We start from the raw sequence: 25458 nt of genomic DNA on the forward strand, positions 1-25458 counted from the left end.
CCTGCTTTTACAAACACATGAACTTTAATGACATTCCTTTCTTAATACATAGGTTTTAATAGTTGGCCCATCCTTTGCAGTTGTTACATCTTCAGCTCTTCTGGGAAGGTTTAGGAGTGTGTTTATGGGAATTTTTGACCATTCTTCCAGGAGAGCATTTGTGAGGTCAGGCACTTATGTTGGACGAGAAGGCCTGGCTCTCAGTCTCTGCTCTAATTCATCCCAAAGGTGTTCTGTGATTTTACGTGGCCTATCACTTCCTGGCTGAGTTGCTGTTGTTCCCAATTGCTTCCACTTTGTTGTAATACCGCTAACAGGAATATTTAGTAGCAAGGAAATGCTATTCCTAGGTGCTTGATGTTATACACCTGTGGCTATGGAAGTGATTGGAACACCTGAATTCAATGATTTGGAGGGGTGTCCCAATACTTTTGGCAATATAGTGTCACTTTTTGTAATGACTAACTAACTGGAGTTACTACAAGAGTCAGCTAAAACTAATGCAATATAGAGAGTAACACCATTTTCCAACAGGGAGCATTTGGACCAGGATGCTGTAATTACAGCAACTATTATCTGTCATGAAACATTTTTAAGAATGTGCCAGGATGCTAATGTCACTATATACCACATTTTACATGTATATTTTATATTACTTAGCAATTATTTATGCAAAGAGGTATACAAGTGAAGCAATAGTACATTAAAAACATATGAGTCGATTAGACATCTAGGCTAAGTTTCCAATGAATGCCTAAAACACAATTCACTATATTTTATTTATATATTACTATGTTTTATATGATGACATTTGAACTGGGACTATACATCTGCTTCACGATTGAGTTTAATCACAATTTTGTCACATTTCCGTAGAACTGCTGGCTGTAGATGATGTGAGATTAGGGCTGAGGGTAATTCAGTATTTCTTTGTGTATATGTGTATAGGCCAAAATGGGTCTGTCTGTGTGCATTTCCAACTCCAAACGCATAGATTATATACATAGAGAATTAATGCTCTCAGTCTGTTTCCCCGAAAAGTCTGTGGTTACGTTCTGGCACCCAATCATCACACAGCCCCTCCCCCTCAAGGCTTCAGTACAACTTAGCACTTTGCCTGTGCAGCATATGATCCCCACGCATGAGAAGCACCAGCTCGAAGCTGCCAGTTGCCAGTCTGGTCTTCAGTGCACCAGGATTATGGGCCACAGCACCAAACTGCAGGCCTACAGGATCATCCTCCTCTTCCTCGTTTTGTACAACAGTAAGTCTCCAACCTGCCCCAGCCTGTCTGCGTTTGCTTCCGTTTCTGTGGTTTTCTTAATGAATTCTGTTTGTTCTTAATTGCCTGAGGCTTGTTCTCCAAGATTGCCCTCAGTCATAACAGAGGAGCATGGGATTTTCTGGACTTGTTTTGGTACTCTGTGTGATAGTTTCGCAGCCAGCGTTGGTGAACGCAGAGAATAACAAAATAAGCTAGTGGTGTGGCATGACAACTGACGATTGACAGAGTTACATTGCTTACAAAGTACGCCAAAACAAGTCGGTCCCATTCTGCATGTGATTTAAAAATCAGAGGCATTGTTCCAGCCTCTCGGATATTCAACACGTGTTGATGTCTAGAATTTCCGTCGCCTCATTGATTGATTACCTCTGTGCTCCCTTGGGAATCCAGTTAACCCAGTTAATATCTTAGGATCGCATGAACGTCACACTACCAAACACTCCGTCTTTATGTGTGTGAGCAAAAAAGGAGCACTGGAGTTTCCTACTTGTAGATATTCAGTGGGTATGGATTTTGGTGTCATTAATGTAAATTAAATAAGTGTAACAAAATCAGTACTGTTTCTTGGTATAATCTCAGGATCTATGTGTACTTATGAATACAGGGTCATGGTGTTAATATGATCCTGAAAATTTTCCAGAAAAAAATACCTAGATTTTTCTATTTCTTTGTTTGTTCGTTTTTGACAATCGATGAACAGGGGTTAAATATTGTTTTGTTTTGCATTTTTTATTCAGTTTTCATAAAGCTAAAGCCTCCTTTTTCCAGCGATAGCTGTCTATTATACTAAATAAACATAAATCCATCAGTACACCCAGTGTTTGGCTTGACATGGTAGAGAGCTGACGTACGTCTCACAACAATCAACACAACACAATCAACTCACAATCCCATGTCACTTATTACGTTTATATATAATAAACACATCCAAATAGCCCCAAACCTATACACAGAGACCCTGTACTGGGTAAAACTCAAACTGTAACTCAATGTCATTTGTATGCTTCTGCCTGCAAATCCAGATTATCCACAATTAACAACTTAATTAAACATAATACACAAAAAGAAATGTAACGGCGTAACTCCATTTATCCATATAAAAGTATTTAACCATAAACTTCAGGCCGCTGCAAATCACTTTAATACTCTGTGATAACCTTTTTATACCTTTGTTGTTTATATTGGTATGTGTGAGGTACAAAAATAACCAAACTGGTTTAAATATGCTGAAGTATTATTATAACTGAGACACTGGTGCTTAAATAATTTAGAAGATGAGGGAAAAAAACATGATGAGTTGTTAAAAACTGAAGCTGTTGAGTTTAGATGAAACCACGGCAGTTAGTTAGAATGGCAGAAAATAGTCATTTCCATAGGTGTGTGTGTGTGTGTGTGTGTATTAGCAATGGAAAGGCATCGTAAGAGGCACCAAAAGCATGATTCAATTTTATTTCTGTCTCGTATGGCCATTCCGATGTTTCAGTGAACAGGACTTTCCAGCTTTCGCCCTTTGGTCCCCCGTCCTCCGTTCCCCGTCCCCCGTCCCCCGTCCCCGTTCCCTCGCAGCAATGCTCCATCATTCTTTGAACTGAATGACAGTCCTCATTCATGCGTCATATTTCGAGAGGTATCATCATTTTTTTTCTGCTCCAGCTGTTTTTATTTACATCTGTTGGAATAACGAAACCATATAAAAGAATATGAATAAATCCTACTAGGCCTATTAGTCAAAGTTGTCGATGCTATTATCCACACGCTTTAATATGTCATAGAGTGATTCATTAATTTGTGTTGGGTTAATAAGAAAAGGACCTGCGTTTGATTGGGTAAAAATAAAAAAATAATCTGTCTGCTGGGCTACATGAGTGAGCGCACATGCGACGCCGGCACCCTCCCACAGCGGCCTAAGCAGACAGAACGCGCTGGGGATGGTTCTCACGGAGGAGTTTGCCAGTGGGGCAGCAGTAAAACTTCTCGTCAGTTAAATTTACCTATCTGTTGAAGCGGGATGACAGCACGCCGTTCGCAGAGGGTCAGGAGGCTGCTGCGGGGGGTGGGGGGGGGGGGGGGGGTTTGTCTATCATCTCCGTCTATCTCTAATGAAACAAACAAACACGACAATCATTGCCCACTTCCTGCTGTCGTTTTAATATACAAATACAAAATTGAGGCACCAAAATCCATTACCAAACATTCCATTAACGACCCTCGGTTAAACCTAGAGGCACGACTTCTCATGGCAAAGGTATTGCAATAGAATGATGCTTCATTATGAATAATTAGAATGACTGAAATGATCTAATCCATGCTGTCGCAGGTTTTTTCCAGAATAATAAGGACACCATTTAGGTATGAATAGACTGCTTGAGCACTATAATTGAATTAATTTTGACTGTTTTTTTTGTCTCCTTGATTAGAGCACCTCATGGCTGTAAACATCAACGTAACATCAGGCAATCCAGTCACAATTTCATTTCAATTCAACAGCACCATCTGCATAAAAGGAATAAAATATGCAAACCTGAACAAAAATGGTACAAAGATAGACCAATGGCCAAACACAGGGAGACCCTGGCGAGTCGATGTAACTCACTGCACAGCCGAAGTTTACATCACCAGCGCCACAGCTACAGATGCTGGAACATACCTTGTCTCACTCTTCCCCAACAATTCGAGTGGGAGATATGAAGAGAGTGAAACAAAGGAACTGATGGTGCTCTCAGCCGTCACAGGTAGGGGGAGCTCAAGTGCACATTGTTTTTCAGAGAGTAAAATGTTTGGCCGCCATGATCGGTCCCCCTCGGCAAATTTTAGCTTGCGGGAGTTTTGCATGCACAGAAAATGTTCTGAGGGCAGAATAAAAAATGATTGGGTCAGAGAGATAACCAATCAGAATGTAGAGTAGGTGGGTCCAAGCAACTAGACGAAGAGGGACCAAGACATCTGACCAAGACCATCTTGCTTGGACCCACTCCCAACTAGAAGAGGCCAGAACAGCCAATCAGATGTCTTGGTCCCGCCTCCTCTAGTTGCTTGAATCCATCTCATATCACATTCTACACCCATAGCATACCTGTGTAAATATAACACCCAGCTCTGCAGGTGTGAGGCCACAATACCATTAAGCTAAACATCAAACAGAATACATGAACGCAAAAACATAATATATGTATCCAAGTTGCAATTCCTATTTGAAATCACAGTAATTGTATTTACATTGAGTTTATGGTTAAGCACAGAGATGTATAAAGTACTAGAGACCCAGACTTGAGTAAAAGTACAAGTGCTCTATCAAAAAAGTGACTTGAGTAGAAGTCGAAGTGCTCTTTAAGCACCATACTTAAGTGGAAGTACTAAAGTATTCAACATTTTTTGTACTTAAGTATTGCAAGTAGTTTATTTTAAAATTTACTACTCAAATACTGAAAGTAAAAGTACAAGTATTGTGTTATGCAGTTATTAAAGAAAGCAGTCAAAAGACATCATATATATATATCAAAAACACCATTCAGCGTGACAGCCTTTATGATAGCCAGCTAGTTAAGTGAACATCGCAGCATGTTATGAACCGCGCGTACCTAATGTTAGTTAACTTATCTAGCGCTTAGGGATAGCTCAAACTGCTGTGTTTTGTGTGTTATATTATTTTTAACTTACCTTGATATGTTTCTTCAAATTCGACGGTGAATTTCTGAAGGCCATTATTTCGCAATCTTTCGGGAGGCAGAGTAAGCACTTCATTCTATATGAATTGTCTTTCACTCCGACAAATGCAAACATGGACTCTAAATAGGGCCACGGCTGGTCTTCTTTCTCATCGCCACGATCAGTTGAAAGTGAAGGAGTTTGAAGGTGGAATTTCTGGGTTTTCCATGTCGAAAACAAACTAAAGTGCTCTCAATGCAGGCAGGCAGCGCTGTCTTCTTTGATCGTCTGATTCGCTCAATGATGAGCCAGCTTATTCAAACCTGTGACAGAGCCATCTACTGTTCTGGCAGTGATAATGTGGGTTTGGAATGATTCGTAACATTTTTATAATTCTAACGAGTAACGATGCAGCACATAAAAAATCTATCGGAGTAAAAGTATTAAACTCATCGAAAATATGTACTGGAGTAAAAGTGGAAGTAGGAGAAAAAAACAATACTCCAGTAGAGTACAGATACGGCCTTTTAGTACTTAAGTACAGTAGTGAAGTAGTTCTACTTCGTTACTATACATCTCTGGTTAAGCAGCAGTAATTGTTATCTAAAGTTGCCAAGTCTCATAATTACAAGTTGGCTGTTCATAGCTGTTCTGGCACAATGAAGCATTACAGACACAACAGGTTCTCAGTTTTACATAAATTTGGCAATTTAGTGTAACTGATGTATGTTAGGATGACGTGAATACTGCTTATACACCTGACAGTAAATGTGTTATACAGTTAGGCTTAATAGTGTCTTCTCTTGTTCAGGATCTCCTACCACGTCTCGTGTGATTGAGGCCGACATCTCCGAGGGCTCCCCCCCCCCACTGTCTGCATACATAAACGTCATCTGTGCTCTTCTCTTAACCGTCGTGGTGCTTGTTATACTGCTCCTGTTCTGGCTGTACTTCACACGCAGGAGGAGTCTAGGTAAGGGGTCTGTGTTGAGGTCACATGACCGTAAGCCTCACCGGGTATCTGTTCAGTTCCGTATATTTTAAAATGCACTTCTCAGTGTAGCTGCTGAACTGAAGCTTTATTTACCATTTGCCAAGTGCCGTACAGGTACAGCCGGCCCTTCGCATCCAGGGAGACTGGTCTCAGGGACCCCCAGTGGATACCACAATCTGCAGATGCTCAAGCCCCTTATATAAAACGCAGTAGAATTTGCATATAACCAACACACATCCTCCCATATACTGAAAATCACCTCTAGATAAGGAGCAGGCACTGATTACAGCGCGATGCCGCACCCACCACCTGACAAAACCACCTCAGGGACGAGAGCCTGAGTGCAGCCGTGTGGCAGGTGATACCCCAGCACCGCGCCAGTCCGAATGGACCAGTGTGGCTGGAGAGCCAATCCTGCCACCAACCCCCAAATTTTAACATCACACCCAGGGCAAAGCAATCGCAGGTTAAGGGCCTGGCTTTCCTGAAGGACCCAACAGAGAAGAATCACAGGATTGAAACCAACAACCTTCCGATTGCCGGAACAGATCCCTAGCCTCAGAGTCAACACTCCACCCACCTCTAGGCTACTTAATAATACTCAATACAATGGAATTGCTATATAAGTAGTTGTTATGCTGTATTGGTTAGGGAATAATGACAAGAGATAAAGCGGAGGAGAGAAACTAAAATCCCCCATAATGTACATACACACTTTAATACACCTACCAGTATGATATCACATACACACATCTACTAAAGCAAAGTGCAGTATCGTAAGTATTGGCATTGACTTAGAAGTGGGTCATGTGTATCTGTACACTGACAATCCCTTCAAAACCACTGACATACTTTAGCAAGGCGTCAGTCCAGACCACGAATAGCTGCCGTACAGCTAAATGTTTCCACCTGCTCAGTCACTTTCTGGCTCATCCTATCCTCGATTAACTTTTCCTGCTAACACGACCTCCATATCATTTCCATAATCGAATAGCACGCAGATAAAGTGCGGGGATTAAATACTTAAGTGCAGCCCGGCAGGACGAAAACGTGCTTATGTTGCAATATCGACGCCCACTCTCTGTCTCTGTGGGCTGCTTTACACTGGTGTCAGTGGGAGGATTTAATGACCCCCCCCCTCGTCAGCCATGAGCCAGCTAAGCAAGTTTTGTGGAGAAAGATCCGAGGCTCTCGGCCTGAGAAGCGCAGTCCTGTCCTTGGGTGGAAATATAACCAGCAATAACAGGGTTGGGGTGGCAATAACAGGGTTGGGGTGGCAATAACAGGGTTGGGGTGGCAATAACAGGGTTGGGGTGTGTGTTGTTAGCAGTCTCTCAGTTAGCGATCTGAGCCACACAACGTGGGCACCAGCCAGGCAATAATGCACTCAAGGCTGGAGTTTCCACTTTTCGGGGTTTACAGGAAGTGCGCAATGAAAGGATCGACACGACACACACGGGGAAAGGAAAGGAGGAGTAAGGTAAATATGGGCTATTCTCTGGTCAGGTTTAATGAGGGTGAGAGTTAAGAAGGCCGGTGACCAGGGCGGGAGCAGCCATCAGGCATACAAAGTGGGGGGGGGGGGGCAAAGTTTAGGGTCAATTTTGAAATCAATTCTAGCCCTGCCAAGCAGTGTTAATTTTGCCAGCATATTTTGATTTAATTAAATTTTTTTAATTTTAGTCCTTTGACAAACCTGCAATTTAGTTTCTCATATTTTACTCATCTGATATTTTTCATTAATTAAGTAAACTAGTTTTAGTCAATGAAAATTACAGGATATTTAGTCGACTAAATCTACTTTCGATTTAGATTAAATCTACAGTACATGCAGTCAATGAAACTAACAGTATCAATCTAGTGATAACAAACTGGGCTTATTTCTGTATCTAGTTCAATCCATGAGAGTGGGAATCGCTGTCCTAGAGGACTATGAGTTTCAAGATAACTTTTTAAACCCACATAAAGAAAAAATCAGCTATTTATTTCTCTTAATGTTATTGCACTTCAAATGTTTGGTGATTCCCCCCGCTATTGGCGCCCAATGCGGCTGTCTTTCGCATCGTATGTGAACTTTGCCCGTGTACCGTTACGTTTTTCCCACCTAAAGCCGACTGTGGCACAGAGCTGAGTCATACCATCCAGAGATTATACAGTGCTATACAGGATTTTGATGATAGATTTTTTTTAAAAAATGCACTGCCAGTATTTCTAAATCTTTTCGGTAAAATTTGCCAGGGTGAGAGTGGGTCCCTATAATATAATAGACGCAGGATGGGAATGTCCACCATCATAAAATTCACCCAAGCCTAGCACAGACATACAGAGTATACAGACAGCCTTTAAAGACAGAATAGTATGGAATATGCACTTAAAGCCAGTTAGATCAACATTATCCAAACATGCGCAACTACAATCAACACTAAATAAATATGTTATATCTGACTGAATCCTTTTCAAATTCATCTCATCCTGGCATTTTCATCTTGTTTTTGTTTGTTGAGGATAGAGTCAGTACATTTCGTCATAGTTTTTGGCATCCTTAATTAAATTTTTCATTTTCCTTTTTGTCAATTAATAATCTACGTTGATAATTTTGTCATAGTTTTCGTCAACAGAATTAACACTGTCTGCCATTGACCTCCATCCAAGGAACTTCATTCTGTGAATGTAGTGTGATGTCATTTCCATTCAGTATATGTACGTGTTCAGTATGGGTCTTAATGAAGACCACTGTGATGGTAATATTGCTCCTTAGTGTGGTTTTCAGGCTTGTCTTAGGTAAATGTATTTCACACCCTGGTTACTCTCACCAGGCTTGTCAGTGGTGGGTAATTTTGTAATTCTAACAGAACACTGTTTGACCAGTATAGTCTGATCTTAATCATCTGCTTGTTTCCCAGATAAGACGTCACAAGGAAACAGCAACACGAAGGTGAGGATCCCAATTTATACTTCCTCTCCATAATTGCATGCAAGGCTATTCTCGCATTACCCAGAATATTCATTGGCCAACCAGCACAGAACATGGGACCTATTTGTGTTGTTTCGTATGAGTATGTAGAAGCTGCAAGTCAACAAACTATGGATCTTTGCAGGTGACCTATACGTCGCCCAGCCCCGGTTCTGTGTACTCTGTGGAGTACGGAGTGCTGGATTTCCAGAGCAGGCCAGTAAGCCAAGAAGGCATCCAGAACAGCGGACCCGGACCAGAGTCCCGAGACGGTGTTGTGTACTCCACCATCACCTTTGTGCCGCTGGCTCATCAGGGAGAGGCACATGTCCGATGTGAACACGGCGGCGGTGCGGCCGATGGGGAGCAGACACTGAGGTGGTGTCCCTGACTCCCACAGACACCAGGATCTGAACACTAACGGCACTCCTTCAGTCCTGTCTGCATGCCCTGGCCGGCATATCACAGACAGCCAATCGCTCGATCACTGGGTGGCCTTCCCACAACCTCAGACTTCATGTGCTGTATGCGAGGTGTGCTGGTTAAGACATTTGTCCCACAACAAGGAACTGTCACCTTCCAGCGCACTGACCAAACACTAGACCCTTACAGAGAACATTGGTTTGTGGGCTACAGAGCAAAAGTGATGGTACATTCTACACCCACCTGCCTTCAGTAGGCACTTAACATCCCAGCCAGTGCTGAGTCCATCACATGCACACTAAGGGCCGTGTCACAGGGATCTAAACCAGGGTTTCCCAGCCCGGTTCTCAGGGAGACCATGTTTTTACTCCCTTCCCGACAGTCTACATTTTTGCTCCTAGCCCCTAGCAAAAATGTGAACTGTCTGGGAGTCTCCAAGGACTGGATGGGGAAACGCTGCTCTAACCTCTAACCGGCTTTTTGGGTTGCGCTGAGAGTCCTGGAAGTAAAGGTTCCAGTAGGGGATACGTTTCAAACCCCCAGGCTTGCCGATGCAAGAAAAGGTTCCTACCTCCTGGGCCACCATGCTGCCATATACTGGGTCTCCGTTACAGAAAGGCTGGGACCTGCCAGGGGGATCAAGAAACCAAATAAAAAACACCTGCCTTCTCTAAATAAGCCTTTGTTTACTGCTATGCTGAGTGCAGATAATGGATTCCTGTCCAATCTTGATGGGAATTTACACTGCGCGTTTTACTCATATTGATACACGTGGGAAACAGACAAATTTATTACAGACTTATCATCTTACAATCGGAAAAAGTGACTGAAGCATGTCCTGCTGTAAGCTGGGTTCGAAATGAAGCTCACCTCACGTTTGTAAAACGAACCACCAGCTCGTATTCATTGTGTGATGAGTATCGTTTCACGCTGCATGGTGATTATTAGTGTTGGCATATCGGCAGGCAGAAGCTCACGGGAGTCCCCAAACTCCTGAAGACAAACAACATGTTTTCAAAGTCCTCCGTTTCACACCTACACTAAGATACATCATTAGTCATTCCGCACATCTCGTGCAAAAAGGTTTTGTTAGAGGCCCATCAGATCAGCAATTCTGCAGACACGGACAGAGGTATTTATTGTATTGGCAGTTCTGGGGGCTGCCGATTAGTCAAAAATATCGGGGGGGGAGGGGCAGAAAATGACCCCCGAAGCCTTTCTCAGATACCGGAGAATCTGTGAGAGGAGAGGAGGACAGGGGAGGATGAGAGAGGGAGAGGAGAGAAAAGAAGAAAAAGAAGCTTTATTGATCTTGGGGGAACATTCTGGACAATAAAAAGATGGCTCACTGAAGACTGTGGTTCATAGTGCAAAGGCACAAATGTAGGTCATGTGATGGGATCTACCTGAAAGCTGTGAGGCATGATGGACAGCAGGGGGAGAGACTCAAGTTTAGTAGGGAGGAGGAGGTGGGAAGGGGCATGAACTGATTGAGAACCTGAGTGTGGCTGTGCATTGGGCCAGTGTGAGTTTTTTTTCTGGTGGCTGCAGTGCCGATCCTGCCACTAATCCCCAAATTTCCCAGTAAGTTGGACCTGCTTGCAGGGCTAGATGTAGATTAATGTCATACCCTTGCTCAAGGACACAACAGAGTAGGATCACTGTGAGCATTCACAGGATTTGAACCAGAAACATTGCTTGCACAGATCCCCAGCCTCAGAGTCACCACTCCACTCACAGTAGCAGGGAGTATGGATGAAAACAAACAAAGCAAAACACTGGATGCTAATATATAGGGACACCAAGAATGACTTGCAGACAGTGGAATGAATCAAAGAACATAAATGGTCGTCACCTGTCAGACAGCACATAAACTGTTGAATCCAGCTTAGCCAAGTACCAGACTTAGTGCTTATCACAAAGCAGTGTATGATGGAACCAGTCATTCAAAATCTAATCTCTTCCAACAAGTCAAACCAACTGAAGATAAAACAATGCCAATAAAGTCCACTAGGTGGGAGCAGAGACAATATTGTATTTTAACGTTACATTTTATCCAAAGCAAAGCACATTTTTGAGAGGGCAGGGTTAAACACTCCCTGGAGAGGTCGGCAGCTACGGGTCTTACATGAGTGTCCAATGGGGAATTCACTGTGCTGACCCTAAGATTTGAACTGGAAACCTTCCAATCACAGGTACAGTGTTCTAACCTACTGAGCCAGACACCCCCCCCCCCCAATAAGATACAGTCATTGATCCCAGGAGGACCAGAGGTGCTGCCAATTGCCTTGTGCATGTAAAGATGAGTCGATGAGTTCCTGCTCACCACTGCCAGTGTCATTCACTTACTATTATGATTCTATGACGCAACAATAGTCTCCTTCCAACACAAACAATCCATCATCACTCAGTGGTTTCAAGAACTCACAATGCAGAGGTCAGTACCAAATAAACATGGCTACCATTGAGCTACTTCAAGAAAAGTAAAAGCGGTCCTCAGAAACCCACAGCAGTCCACTTTCTGCTACCTCCCTCTAGGAGCTGGGAGGGAGCAAAAACATGGACCGACTGTAGGTCCCAGAGGACCGGATTGGGAAACACTGCCCTAGAGAACTATGAGTTTCAAGATAAGTTTCACTGTCATTTCTTCAGCTCATCTGGTTACAGCCGATTGGTGCAAGTCACTGTTAACAAAAATGGAAACTGCGCAGATGCATACATAAAATAAATAAGGGCTGCGCTCACACAGGTAACAAACAAGGGGGTTGTGCACTACAACTGTAACAAATCTGTTACGATCATTAATAGACTTTAGTATAAGACCATAATATGACCAATCAGGAGTGGACCCAGAAATTCCAAGAGAAGGTTAGGAGCCTGAATAAACCCGAGAAACAGTCTGTGGAGTTTGATGATACTATCGAGTCGAAACACCCAGCAGTGGGATGGCAGGAGTACATCCGAAATTATTTTTCAAGTTGAGTCTGGGCTCAGGTGAGCTGGAGATCATGGACCATGGCATCTAGGCCAGAAGAGTTTTTTTCACTCTGATTGGCAGCGAAGGTGGTCTGTATTACTGTTCTTTTACGAGTTTAGTAGATCATGTCTAATTTGACATCAAAAAGGTCAGATGTTCAGTCTCGATTCCAGGCAAATTTCCAGCAAACATGCGACATGCATATTTTTATTAAACTACTACTACTGCAACACAGTCATTTCTCAAATATGACTATAATTTGACCACACATGCAAACTGGGGAATGTGCTCTACAGGTTCACTTGCTCCATGTGCTACCACCACTGGGGTTCGTGCAAGTCCTTGGTGGTCTTCCACATGCCCCTGAACACCATGACCCGTGTGAGGAAGGTCAAGCAGAGGACGTACAAACAGATGTGCTGCAAATGCCGACGCCATCCTCGAGGAGCCCTATGTTGACATAAGCAGCCTCAACGACATCATGGACAAGCTGACAGAGAGGATCCTGATCAAAGGTTATGGGCAGCCAGCACCTACGTGCAGCAGTAACTATCAGAAGAAAATCCTGAAAGTCGACCACCTGAGTGAATACGGCGAAGCTTGTCAGAGAAGCACCTGTGAACTGGGCTCCTAAACACCAAACAAGAGAGTGATCGGTGGACGGAGACAGAGATTAAATACAGCAAAGAAGCTTTATCGTAGTAAAAGTACGTTTTTTTTACTTTATTAAATATACTACATACTATGTCCGCTTAGTTTCATGCTTTGGTAACACAACACACATCTAGTCATCCATCTACTGTTAAAACTGAAAAAGTAAAACACCATTTTTCTCGGCGGTTCTGCGCTTGTTACGTTTTCCACTCTAGGACCATGTTCACCCAGGCAAACTGTGTCCGACTTCACAGCAGATCGCCATCGTTTTAATTTCCTGTTAATTTCCCATTATTCAAAAATCACACACACTGGCGGGAAATGGCTTCACCAGTCTCGTGCCTCTTAGTACGCGCTGGTAGCTATTTTGTTAGTAGCCACCGAACTACGAGAAAATTACACAAAGTAACAAGATACTGGAGAGCGTGACGCCTTATTACTCCAGGTCCTGCTATGACGACAAGGTCCCCCTGGACAGGGATCCAACACACACCACAGCTCAGGAAATTTTCAGCTGTTTTGGACCATACTGCTTCTCAAATGCAGATACGTCGAACTTGCGTTTGCACCCATTGTAGTTCATGTAGCGGATGTTCCCGAAGATTGGCCTCTCCTTCCAACCCTGGTCATGGATACCGCAAATGGACCACATGCAACCTTCGGGAGACAGACGGAAAAGGCCGTCTCAAGGCTAAAAGCATCACACCACGGCAAGAAACAAAACACGAACGCCAGTGTCTTTGTGACAGCAGAACAGGAAACTTCAGAAGCTCTCAAAGACATGGTCACTGCGCAAATCTACCGATATTCATCCTGCTTTGGACGATAGAACACAGACAAATTCCGCCTCACCGACATATCCGTTGGGATCATTTCCATCCAAACTGTAGCGGTCATTGAGATACAGGGAGATGGACAGTGCCTCTTCTGGGGACGAGGTCCACTCCAGAATCTTCTTGGCCCAGTACATCCGCATGAAGCCGTGCATTTTCCCTTCCAATACCAACTGGTTCTGAGTAGGACAGAGAAAAAAAAACAGGACAGAAATAGTCCCCAGAATGCAACACAGTTGAGCCCTTTTCTCCATGAGCTCACATTAATCACATGGAAAGAAAAGTAATGCAATGTGACATATGATAATACAAGAATTATTTTTTCCTGAAATCAGAAACTTCCCAGAATGCTGTTGAGTTTTAATTAAAAATGTAATAAGTATTTGCGTGTTTAATTAAGAGATTCTGCAGATGGCTAGTGATGGCCGAACGAAGCTTCATGAACCATTTGCTGTATTTTCTGACCCCACTAGATGGTGCTCTCTGTTCAAAGTGCTCAAAGCATGCCGCAAAGCAAACCAAGAGCACCATCTAGTGGGGTGAAAAAATACAGCAAATGGTTCATGAAGCCCATCACGAAAGTCGGACTCCCTAAGTAGCCAGAGAACGTAGTTCAGGGATTGACTCAGCGAAAGGTTTTGTTACCTGGGCAGCATTCCAGAGCTTGTCACCCGTCCTGGCCCCCTCCAACTCCTGACGGGAGTAGAGGTAAGGGCGGTGGTCTTTGGCATGGTCCTGCAAACTCATCCGCGCCCATTCGTACGCACCTGCAGTTTAGACAAAAAGGCACCAGGTTTTCATTTTTGTTCAGATCTGTGTCCATAAACCGCTTACTGCAGTCTTCGCGGTTGGTCACAGAGGAATCTGCTTAATGGGGCAAAGGTGATGTTTTTTCAGATGCAAACAGAGCGCGATAACATGAGGGGTCATAAACAACTGAAAATATATAGATTATTTTTGGAAATTAACCAACCGCAGACCAGGGGTTAGAACCTTAGAGAAGTGTTTTCCAATCCGGTCCTCAAAGACCGGTAGACAATCCATGTTTTTGTTCCATCCCAGCTCCTGGTAACAATGTGGACTGTCTAGAAGGGAGCTGGGAGGGATCAAAAATGTGGACTGGCTGTGGCTCCCCAAGGATCGGGTTGGGAAACACCGACAAGCTGTGCTACACCGCAGCAGGCCGGCTCTCATAGGCCATAACAATTTGGGTTTAAGCAGAGACGCACCGCGGTATAATGAGGTGGTGGGGGTCCCAGCCCCCACCAGCCACTCACCCTCCACGCAGTCGTAGTTTCTGTTGTAGTAGCAGAAGTTGTCGGCCAGCTCGCGACGCAGCACAGCCTCCTCAACGAAGGCGTCCACTGAGGGGCTCCCACGCGCGCCCCCCCGCCTCACCTGCAGCACCGCCCGCTGGGCCGAGATCTGGCCTGAGGGGGGCGACAGAGAGCAGCAGCATTACTGAAGGAGAGGTACGGCCTCCATAAACGTGCTGTGTGTGAGCGACATACTGTTTGCACAGACCACCTCGGGGGGACTGACAGTAGAGACCATAATTACACAGTATTTCACTAAATTATGTAGTTTAAAGGAACACTGATAACTCTACAAATTAACTACATTTATAAAGTTCTTTTTAAAAAAAAAGATACGAGTAATTTATCTAAAGATACCAGTGTTTACAAATCAATGTCAAAGTCGACTTTATTTATAAAACACTTCTAAAGTAGCGCAAGTTGAGCAAAGTGTCCTACAGCATAAAAACCAATAAGCAAATCTATAAAAAAAAAATCTAACAATTAAATAAAACAAATAAAAACATATATAAGTAAATAAATAGAAATGATAAGGTCAGTAATCAGGAAAACAATAAAATCAATCCAAGCAATAAAAGTTCTTAAATCTAATCTTTACCCAATGAGTAAAGATGCGTTTGAGTAATGATACTAGACGATGCAAAAGCAGCTCAGCTGCAGATGTTCCAATGGTTATACATCTGGGGGGGGACCTCATTTCTTTGTTGCCATGGACACAGGGACTGACCAGCATGCAGCCAAGGGGACAGATGACTGAGGGCTGCACAGTTTGGGTCGTTCCTGTGCGCCGCGTAGCTGTGGAGGCGCTGCTCGATGAAGGACTCCAGCGTGGCCATGCCGGCCGCGGTCCCGGCCCGGGCCCACTGCACCTCCCCCACGGTCGGGTCCACCTTCACAAAGGACCGGGCCCTGTCCCAGTCCACGGACTGCAATGGGGATAGTTTGGGTTAATATTTATTTTTTATACAAAAAAATAAATATATGTAACAGTTAAATACAAATATGAGTGAGTGTATCATACAGACGCACCCTCTAAATTTGCCTCTCTAAATTAAATATAACATTTAAATTTTTATAATAAAGCAAAAGCTAAATAAATTAAAATCCAGTAAACATGTGGTAACCAGTAGCCCAGTCAGGAGCCCCAGAATAGAATCTCTGAATAGAGATCGCTGGAGGCGCTGAAGGCTGAGCCCAGGTCTTACCGCCACGGGCCTCTGGGCGCAGTGTGGGTGTTTCTCCACCGGGGGGAACTCTGTGAGGAACTTAGGCAGCAGCTTGGTGATTTTCCCCCGCATCGTCCTGGCTGAGTACTCCTGCTTGTCCGAAGCCAACCAGCAGGGCACCACATTGTGGGCGTCCACCTGACAGGAAGCAGTCATCAGATTTCAGCGGGTGCTTTATGTTTAGGAAAATGATACACGATTTACGAGGAGCCGGAAAACACGGAAGCACCTGGGAAGTGGAATGGAGACAGAGAGGACAGTTCTAAGACCCCACATCAGGGGGTCAGGAAGCTTCAAGAAGCGACCAAACATCAGCAGCTTTGGAGAACTTCAGACTATTCAGGAGTCAAGCCAAGCTTTGGTTTCACAGTCAGATGATTCAAACAGCCTAAAGCTGACAAGCCTGGTCTGCAGGAGCTCACTGGGTGAGACTCAGAGTCTATGACTGTGGTGTCTTATTGCTATTTTTAGATTAACTATATAACTGAATCTTTAAAAAGCAAGTTTGGCTTGTTAGACATCAAGCGCTAATGTTCCTAAGGAACCACACAAACAAGGCAGGAAAGAAAATTTGGAAAATACTGACCAAAAACTGTGAACAAGATCATTTCAATTCAATTTATTTTTATATAGCGTCTTTCAAAAGGGAGGGGCCCAAAACCATACCTGTATAAAGGGAACATCCAAAGGGAGCCCCTTCTTCACGTCCTCTACCCACTGCAGAGGAACCCGCAAGGGGAAGAAGTCCGTCACCACGGCGCCCAGGGCCCAGTCCTTCACGAAACCCGGCAGGACCTCGGCGGCGGCGCCCAGCAGCAGGTGAAACTGTATCTCCAGGGTCCTGCACTCCTGAGGAAGAAGCAAAGCTCTCAGAGAAGGTAATCCACAAGGTTGATCGTGGCTGCCCTCCACTGGTTATCAGCAGTACTGCACTCTTAAAATGTGCAAAGTGTACCCTGAGCAAGAGAAGCAGCGTGAAGATGATGGATGGATGGAAGGATGGATGGAAGGATGGATGGATGGATGGATGGATGGATGGATGGATGGGCTAAATTCACCAACATACTGCAACTTGGGTTAGAAGTAGTAGTATTGGAAGAATTAAGGCTTCAAAGTTTGGGATGAAGTTTGCCTGATAGGTACCACTGGGAACCATTAAATTAACCAGTTTGAAAGGCTGTTGAACACACAACACACAACTACCACACTGCAGCATCTGAAAACGTTTAATAATTTATCTGACTCTCTTATCCAAAGGAACTTAAGGTTGAGAAAAGGTCTACGATTTACATGTGCTGCTAGGGATTTGAACCCACAACCCTTGCGTGGTTTGTTGAGCTACAGGAGCATTACACAGCTGACTCTGCACAATAATCAAGGACTGACCCTCTTCCATCCATCCACTATACATTATAGGCTATGGGCAGGGAGTTACCGTAGCGACCTCTCTCAGGCCTTCCAGCATGAAGCCAAACTGGCGGATGGTGGCATCCAGAAAGCGTGGCATCAGGCAAAAGCACACGTGCAGGGGAAGCTGCTCAGCCAGGGCCAGCTGCTGGGCATAGAGGAGTGCCCAGTTATCTGGGGTGTGACACAGAGAGGGTATACTGAGATGCCATTCTTGGGACACTGGGGGCCCTAGGCAAAAAAAATTCAGGTGGGCCCTGTAACTCACTCTCTGTTGACACGGTAAAATGTATTACCATTATTTCAATGATGTCTGCATTAATAAGTGTAACCTTCCTGAACAACAATGGACCCATGCGTAATAAAGATAATAATGAAGATGAAATGCGATGGAAGTCTTGGGGCAGGAAATGACGTTCACCTTGCACCCTCTGGTCACGACACATCCAGTACAGCACTCCCTGCGATCCCTGCTTCACCTTCTCAGTTTGGGACAAGAAGCGGAGCCGCTGCGTATTGACCTCGGCGCCGCTGGCCGCCCGCCGCAGCCCGTCCACCTCCGCCACCAGCCAGCCTTCTGTTCGCAGCAGCTTCGGCTCTTTCCGGCCACTCGCCGCCGCGGACTCGGCTCTGCGCTTTCGGGCCACATCGACCGATGTCTTTTCCCCTGACATGACCACCCGCTGCACAGAGATGAACCGAACTGAGCACTTTCTTTCGCTCCAAAGAGATGCACAAGCTTCAGTGTTTAAGTTCACACAGTCGTCTTTCAGTGAAAAAAGAATTACACGTACATTAAAACTTTGTTACCGCACGCTTAACGCTCACACTCAGGTGCATAATACTTACTATTAATATGACAGTTACTTATTAGGGATACCTCGTATCGCAACTGGCACAAGTTTGTTTCTACATCTCACTGGCAGCAAAGAGGAATTACCGTGGCCAGTTGAGTTTGAGTTTCACCTCCGCAACTGCGCGAAACTACCCGATAAGCGGATAATGTTTGTTAACGTGATATGCAAACTGAAACTCGAAATGAGGTTAATAGCCCCTTTCTTACCCGAAACGTAACATCCAGGTTATTCCCCCCAGTTGCAGTCAGAAGCTGTGAGCAAAAACGCCCAAAACCGTCAAGTGGCTCGTTTCCCCCGGGCGACCCACGTGTTGATTTCGCCAGGTTTCATAACCAGTGCAGTTCCAGCGTTTTCTCAGCGCAGCAAGCTGACTGCGGATGGTTTAGTTTTTGCTGTAGATGACTCGCGCAGTTTGTTCTTATGCTTGAAAATCAATTGTGTTAGTAAAAAAGATTTTTCCTACATTGATTAAATAACAGTACCTTTATTTAGCTGATTTGTGATTTTTTTATTTATTTCTGTATTATTGCTGAACTTTCAATCAAAGGAAACTGTTGTGATTCTCTGTAGGTGTTTGCAGTTTCCAGGTCTGAGCAAAATTTCCAGCCCAAGTATTTCCCGAAAAAAACCCCACAACCCCAGTCTTGGCTTTACGAGGTTTCTAACAATGTAGTCACAATAGTTAAATTTCAGAAGTGAATCTGAAGTATTTCTGTGAAATTCCGAGTCCGTTTATGTATCTTTGAATACAGAAGGTGCAAACTAGCAGAATTGTAGTCTTGCTTCCAGGCTCCAAACTAAAACTTTATTTCTGCAAAAAATGATAATATTTCTTACATTTTTTGAAAGATACCGTATCCGCAGTGGGGTTTCCGTATCTTGGCATGTTCTCAGATGATGTACATAGCCATTGTGTATGTCTTGTAAGTCTCTGCCTGTATTTGTTAGTGTAAATAACTGTTGTGCTTCCGAGTATCACGTCACGTGAACTCTTACCTGCATTTATGTGTAATCCTGACATGCTCTAGTGCGGGGGTGTCAAACCCCAGTCCTGGGGGGCCGGAGCCCTGTGTAGCTTTGTTCTTTCCTATTCTACCACAAATGATTCAGCTCAAGAGCTGTGTGGTAATTAGCACAAGGGGGTGAATCAGGTGTGTTAAATGAGAGGAAACCCAAAACTGTGCAGGGCTCCGGCCCCCCAGGACTGGAGTTTGACACCCCTGCTCAAGTGTGAGCCTTTCTGTCTAACTAGTGTGTAACCTCCCTGCATTTGCCTGCCATGTTGGTGAAATCCTTCTTGTTGCTTATTACGCGGTCCTATGAAGGGCTGATAAAAAGAGGAACTTTGTGTGAAAAACTGCGATGCCTCGGTCTGCCCGACGCTACAATACTTTGCGACTGGCCTGTTGCTTGGGGCTGTAAATTATCACCTGTGTGTTTGTGTGTCCCTCGACTTCTGTGCCGAGGGCTGCTGTTAGATATACTGCATCACTCACACCTGCCCTTTGCTTACTATATAACCTACAAAAACTGTCCCTGTTTGTGAAACTCGCCTAATGTGCCATGAATTGCAAACCTGGCAACCCTGGATGGTAGTCAAAGATCCACCTTCTTAGCTCTCAGAGAAAAGGCGTTGTTATGATATTAAGCATCCACCCCATTGTAGTCATACATAACATTTAGCCAACGTGTCTCAGTCATGTTAACCTGAGTGCAATCTGGCATGTTCTGAGAAAGCCCATGCTGCAGATCGCAAGAAGTGTCCCATTCCTCAGTACCCGAAGAAAATTGAACCCTCTGTCCCCAACAGGACTGGTTCACGCTGATACCACTCTTCTCTAATGATGTCCTGCAGAGCATTGGAAATTTCACGGGAAGACACTGTGACATGGAAAAAAGCGATAAACTTGATGTTGTTTATAACCAGGAGCATTTCCCAGGGGAAACGGGGGTCTGAGGTCGAGATGACGGCTGAGTAGATACCGTACCTGTGAAGCAGTTATTCCCTCAGAGTGTTCTAGAAGTACAGGTGCTCCGAGATTCTGCGGGCAGTTTGCAGTAGAGGTGCTACTGCAACTGCTGCAGGAGAGCAGAGCTGTGAGAATGAGACCCTTCCCCGTCCCCCTGCCAGCCGTAGCCCTTGTTCTCCTCACAGGTAAAGTGGTCTTCAGCTTCCTCTTTAGTACTCAGTAGTACTTCTTTTGTATCATGCAATATTGCTTTTGGATTATTTAGTTCATGCTCCAAAGCATTTTATTTTCCTTCTGTATAGTCATAGTATGGCTTGTTCAGTATAATAAAGTAATTAGATTGTATTTTCATGGAGACACTAAGATAATACCGTATAAATGCCACATTTGCTTGTTAATGGCATAGCGATGCTTTACAACATTGTAAAGGTTTATGGTAACTTTACAAAGGGTAACAAAACCCACGTAAAAATCTGTGAAATTTAACTCCGATAGGAGATGATTATAAAAACCGACTGCTGTACATAGTGAATGCACATTTAGATTCAAATTGATTTTAAATACTGGAACTTAAAATTTAATTAACAAGTACTTTACAGTGGATTGATTTGTAATAAAGTAAAAGACACCATGTGATATCACTGTGTGTAAATCAATGCTTCTGTACTAACGGTTTATTAGGAACATGGAGGGAAATGTATTGCGTTTTCAGATTATAATGAGCTTCATAAAATTTCCCTTATTAGGTTACTCTAGATTTTTAATAAACTTTCTGGAAATATTAAGATGTGTTTTTTTTTACATTTAAATCCATATTTTTAGACATTTGTTTATCTTTTTGTAATAATATCCATGTGTATTTTCTACGAGTACCAGCCTATATAGATAATTATAACGTTCCCTTTGCTAATTTCAGCCACCTTCCATACTTAATATTGTGCCCTGTCCCCACATAACCCCCCCTCCCCACCAGTGCCCACCTCCCTCTGCCGTCTGAAATGCAAGGAGGGACAGAGTGGCCCCACATACGAGTCCCTCCAGGATGTGTTCGACAAGAAGTCCTTCCGGCCCGCCGTCAATCTCAGCAACCCGACCATAAGCAACATCTCCTTCACCCTCTATGCCATCCTGGGTGTGGTGAGTTTCTGCTTCACTCTGTCTTTGTACAGGCTAAAAACTGATCTGGGGGGGGGAGGGTGGCATACAGGACATGTGATACCCTGAGTGTATGAGATCCCCTTTTCCCAGTAGCAGTTAGTTACATCAAATTGGACAAGTCTTAGTAATTCCTTAACCCCTATAGTATATGTTGCCAAAAAAAAGGTTATAAAACTTGAACCTTCTCGCCCATCATGCATGTAATTGAAATGGAATTGAAATGTGACTGGTTGAGAGCTGGTAGCTTATGTGTGATTTTTCTGTGCAAATGATACTTTTTTTCAGAATGAAAAGACCCAGATTCTGACCACATTTCTATGGCTTCGGCTGGTGAGTCTCTCCCACGTAACCAGCACACGTAACCGAAACGGCACGTCCAGGCTTTGCCTTGTTCAGTGTTGACTTCTTTGCTAATATATGTTCATTGTTGTGCAGTACTGGATTCATGAGTTTCTGGTGTGGGACCCAGGCGAGTGTGAGGGTGTGACGAAGATCTCACTTCCGGTCAGAGAGCTGTGGTCACCTGACATCATTGTCTACGAGTTGTGAGTGACGCATCTGCCTTCCTCGGCCCACCTGCTGCCTCACTCGCTCTCTGCTTGCCCATGACTAACGACACGCTCTCTCTCTCCCGTCTCCCGCCCCCTCTATCCCTCAGTGTGGACGATGATGTCTCCCAACAGTGCCCTTACGTCTACGTCAACCACACAGGCCACATTCGCTATGACAGGATGCTCAGGCTCGTCAGTGCCTGCAACTTGGAGATCTTCAACTTCCCCTTTGACATCCAGAACTGCTCGCTGACCTTCGGCTCCTACATGCACACCAGTAAGGCTCTTCAGCCCCACTTTTTCCTTCTCAACTGGACCACCTACCATCCATGGGCAAGAATGACCCTTCTCCCTCTCACCCACCTCACAGTCCGAGACGTCCGAGTCAGTCCGGCCTTGTCCTTCGAGGAGATGTCTGGGAACTCCAAGCAGTACCTGGAAGCCAGCGGCGAATGGGAGCTGGTGGTCATCCAAGGCAAGCCGGACATTCTGAAGTTTGGCATTGATGAGTGGGACATCATCACATTCTGGGTGAGGTGGTGATATTGATGTTTTGTTTTCCAGCATAAAACTCCTCACAACACTATATTATTTGACCTGATGAAGAACAGAGCTCTTGTCATTTGAACCTGACCAGACTCAGGTTATCATATTAAAATACATTTAATACAATAGGACAGGAATAGGGAACCAGATCCATGGAGGATCCATGCAGGTTTTTGGGATGACATCTCAATCAGCCAATAATAAAGCAGTGGTTCTCAACTCCAGTCCCAGGTACCCACTGTTATTGGCTGATTGAGATGTCATCCAAAAAACCCGCACCGGCCCTCCATGGATCAGGTTACCCACCCCTGCAATAGTATCAAAATACAACGTGCAAAAAATATACCTTTATTGTTAATTATCTGAATAAAGAAATATGTATGCATTCCAGGCTTGGTTCTTTTTCCATTTAATCTCATTTACTTTTTGGGTAAAAGAGCTGAACGTGATACTGCATTAGAACAGTAGATTTTATTGGTCCTCACAGTGTCACCTCCCTTGGTGCCCTCTGAGGCCACGTAAATGCTAACCTGCTGCCATTTCCCAGATCGTGATCAAGAGGCAGCCAGTGCTCTATGTGGTGAACCTGCTCATCCCCAGCTCCTTCCTCATGATCATCGACATCCTGTCCTTCTACCTGCCGCCGCACAGCGTTGACCGTGCCTCCTTTAAGATGACCCTCATCCTGGGCTACACTGTCTTCCTGCTCATCATGAACGACCTGCTGCCCAGCACGGCGAATGGGACGCCCCTCATTGGTCTGGCACCGCAGAAGCAGACACCTGCTTAACACCTGCAGGCGTATTCAGGACATTCACAGGCACACAAAAGCTTACGAGTACTTTCTGAACACCCACAGACACACAAAGGTGCATAAAAATACCTGCAAAATATCCACAAGCACACAGAGGCCTACAGACAATTGCCAAGTGCACAGGGACACCAACACACAAAGGTGCATACAAATACTTGCACACATGCAAAACATTCACAGACCCACAGAGGCCAACAAACACCAAACACTCAGACACCCAAGGAGCATACAAATACCTGCAGACATACAAGCACCTGCACCCAACGATATTCAGACACCTGAAAACACGGGAAAAACAGTGAGCAAATCACATTTACCCAGGTACTATGGGAGCATGGAACACTTAAGAGGACCAACATGGTATGAATATTGATGTAATTTAGGTTAAGTTTCAGATGATTTTGAAATGAAGTTAGAAATAAATATAACTTGTACATCCAGCTGAAATAAAAATCAGATGATTTTTGCAATCAAGTAAACATAAGAGCTGGGAAAGACAAGGTGCAGTGCGCTTTCAGTGCCAGTAGCGGCCAGTGTTGAGCACTTCAGGTCCAGGTGCTACAAATCCAAGCCAAGATTTTGCTTCAACCAACCAGTTGAGCATAAAGAGTCACAGTCACAAAGTACTCCACTGGTTGGTAGAAACAAAAGCATGGTGAATGTGGCTGCCCACCCCCCACAGGTATCTACTTCTCGGTGTGCCTGGCGCTGATGGTGATCAGCCTGCTGGAGACTGTGATCATCACCAACATCCTGCACTCCATGAAATGCCGCGACGTGCCCCGCTGGGTGCGGGTGCTGGTGCTGGGCTACATCGCCCGCCTCATCTGCTACTCCAAGCCCGACGAGCCACCCCCGGTCACCCAGGACCAAGAGGATGCTGGGAATAGCTATGCCCACAGCAAGAACGGCGGCACCAGCAGAGGTGAGGACCTCTGCTGGTCCCCACTTAGCGTAATCGCTGTATAAGTCAGAGCGTAATGTAGTCAATCTCAAATGGACTACTGGTCCAAATTTACCCCCCCCAATGCTTATGGCCCGAGAGCGACATGGGCAGAATGATTTCAATCCACAACCCAAAACACCTGCTCTTTTGGTAGATCTAGGTGGCATTAATGGTTCTTCTGAAAGGACCTTAATGCAACACTCACCATATCTGCGACTTTCATGGAGTAATTACTTTTGATCTATACACAATAGATACATTAGTAATAAGAAAAGTGGGGGGGGGGAAATAAGACCTCATTTACTAAAAGGTAGGTCTGTCTCTCTCTCTCTCTCTCTCTATTCAGTATGACTCGGTGTTTCTCAACCCGGTCCTGGGGGACCCCCAAATTCTCCACATTTTTGCTCCCTCTCAGACTGTCCACATTTTTGCTCCCCGAGAGAGCAAAAATGCGCACTGTCCAGGAGTCCCCATGGACCGGAGTGGGAAACACTGGGGTAAACTCACATTTCTGCTAGTGATGAAAATGCCCCTCCCCCCTCTAGAAGTGGCCCCACTGCCCCTCAGCGTGCCTGAGCTGGTGCAGATCTCCGCAGACCTGCACGTGATGCGCACCCACCTGAGCAGCCTGCAGAAGGAGGACGCCCTGCACGAGCAGTGGCGGCACGTCGGCTACGTGCTGGACTTCCTGCTGTTCCGCATCTACATGCTCATCATCTCTCTCTACGCTCTGGTCATCATCGTGATGTGGTGCGTCTGGTACCGCCAGTAGGCCCGGCCCCGTCACTGTGGGCACGGGGGGGGGGGCCCAGGACCCAGAGTCAGGCAAAAGTCCCAGGTAGTGAAATCACTGCTCAGCCACCTCATTAGGGAGAGCGATCAATAAAAGGTTGTTTGCCACCA

General features: G+C 44.8%; 2 protein-coding genes and 1 pseudogene across 4 annotated transcripts; 2 read left to right on the forward strand and 1 right to left on the reverse strand.

Moving 5' to 3' along the window:
* Nucleotides 1–10397: 10397 nt before the first annotated feature.
* cpdp (CPD photolyase) lies at nucleotides 10398–18927 on the reverse strand. 3 transcript variants are annotated; one of them, XM_072704050.1, is made up of 10 exons: nucleotides 18777–18927; nucleotides 18135–18396; nucleotides 17742–17887; nucleotides 16973–17155; nucleotides 16286–16444; nucleotides 15808–16006; nucleotides 15042–15194; nucleotides 14410–14531; nucleotides 13784–13943; nucleotides 10398–10536 (listed from the first exon to the last, which is right to left on the reverse strand). In XM_072704050.1, exons 2-10 carry the CDS (start codon nucleotides 18385–18387, stop codon nucleotides 10472–10474), a joined length of 1440 nt encoding a protein of 479 aa, XP_072560151.1. In that variant the 5' UTR covers nucleotides 18388–18396; nucleotides 18777–18927; the 3' UTR covers nucleotides 10398–10471. The 3 variants fall into 3 exon arrangements, with proteins under 3 accessions (XP_072560151.1, XP_023686334.2, XP_072560150.1); XM_023830566.2 differs by lacking the exon at nucleotides 10398–10536 and adding an exon at nucleotides 12970–13588 and having other exon boundaries at nucleotides 18777–18916; XM_072704049.1 differs by lacking the exons at nucleotides 10398–10536; nucleotides 18777–18927 and adding exons at nucleotides 12970–13588; nucleotides 18654–18672.
* LOC140581451 (receptor-transporting protein 2-like) lies at nucleotides 10500–13022 on the forward strand (annotated as a pseudogene).
* On the forward strand, nucleotides 17054–25458 carry LOC111853559 (5-hydroxytryptamine receptor 3A). Its single transcript, XM_023830568.2, has 10 exons — nucleotides 17054–17184; nucleotides 20381–20725; nucleotides 21514–21677; nucleotides 21984–22028; nucleotides 22134–22243; nucleotides 22357–22526; nucleotides 22620–22780; nucleotides 23343–23553; nucleotides 24292–24534; nucleotides 25101–25458. The coding sequence occupies exons 2-10, from the start codon at nucleotides 20674–20676 to the stop codon at nucleotides 25325–25327; spliced, it is 1383 nt and encodes a 460-aa protein (XP_023686336.2). The 5' UTR covers nucleotides 17054–17184; nucleotides 20381–20673; the 3' UTR covers nucleotides 25328–25458.

Source organism: Paramormyrops kingsleyae, chromosome 21 (assembly GCF_048594095.1).
Source record: "Paramormyrops kingsleyae isolate MSU_618 chromosome 21, PKINGS_0.4, whole genome shotgun sequence".
Classification (NCBI taxonomy): domain Eukaryota; kingdom Metazoa; phylum Chordata; class Actinopteri; order Osteoglossiformes; family Mormyridae; genus Paramormyrops; species Paramormyrops kingsleyae.

Coding starts and splice junctions, on each gene's coding strand:
- cpdp (XM_023830566.2), bottom strand. CDS start 18,387: ATGTCAGGGGAAAAGACATCGGTCGATGTGGCCCGAAAGCGCAGAGCC. Junction 16,445..16,972: donor TGGATGTTCCCTTTATACAG/GTATGGTTTTGG, acceptor GCTTCCTGTCAG/GTGGACGCCCACAATGTGGT. Junction 13,944..14,409: donor AGCTCTGGAATGCTGCCCAG/GTAACAAAACCT, acceptor TGTCCTACTCAG/AACCAGTTGGTATTGGAAGG.
- LOC111853559 (XM_023830568.2), top strand. CDS start 20,674: ATGAGACCCTTCCCCGTCCCCCTGCCAGCCGTAGCCCTTGTTCTCCTC. Junction 22,244..22,356: donor GACATCATTGTCTACGAGTT/GTGAGTGACGCA, acceptor TCTATCCCTCAG/TGTGGACGATGATGTCTCCC. Junction 22,527..22,619: donor CGGCTCCTACATGCACACCA/GTAAGGCTCTTC, acceptor CCCACCTCACAG/TCCGAGACGTCCGAGTCAGT.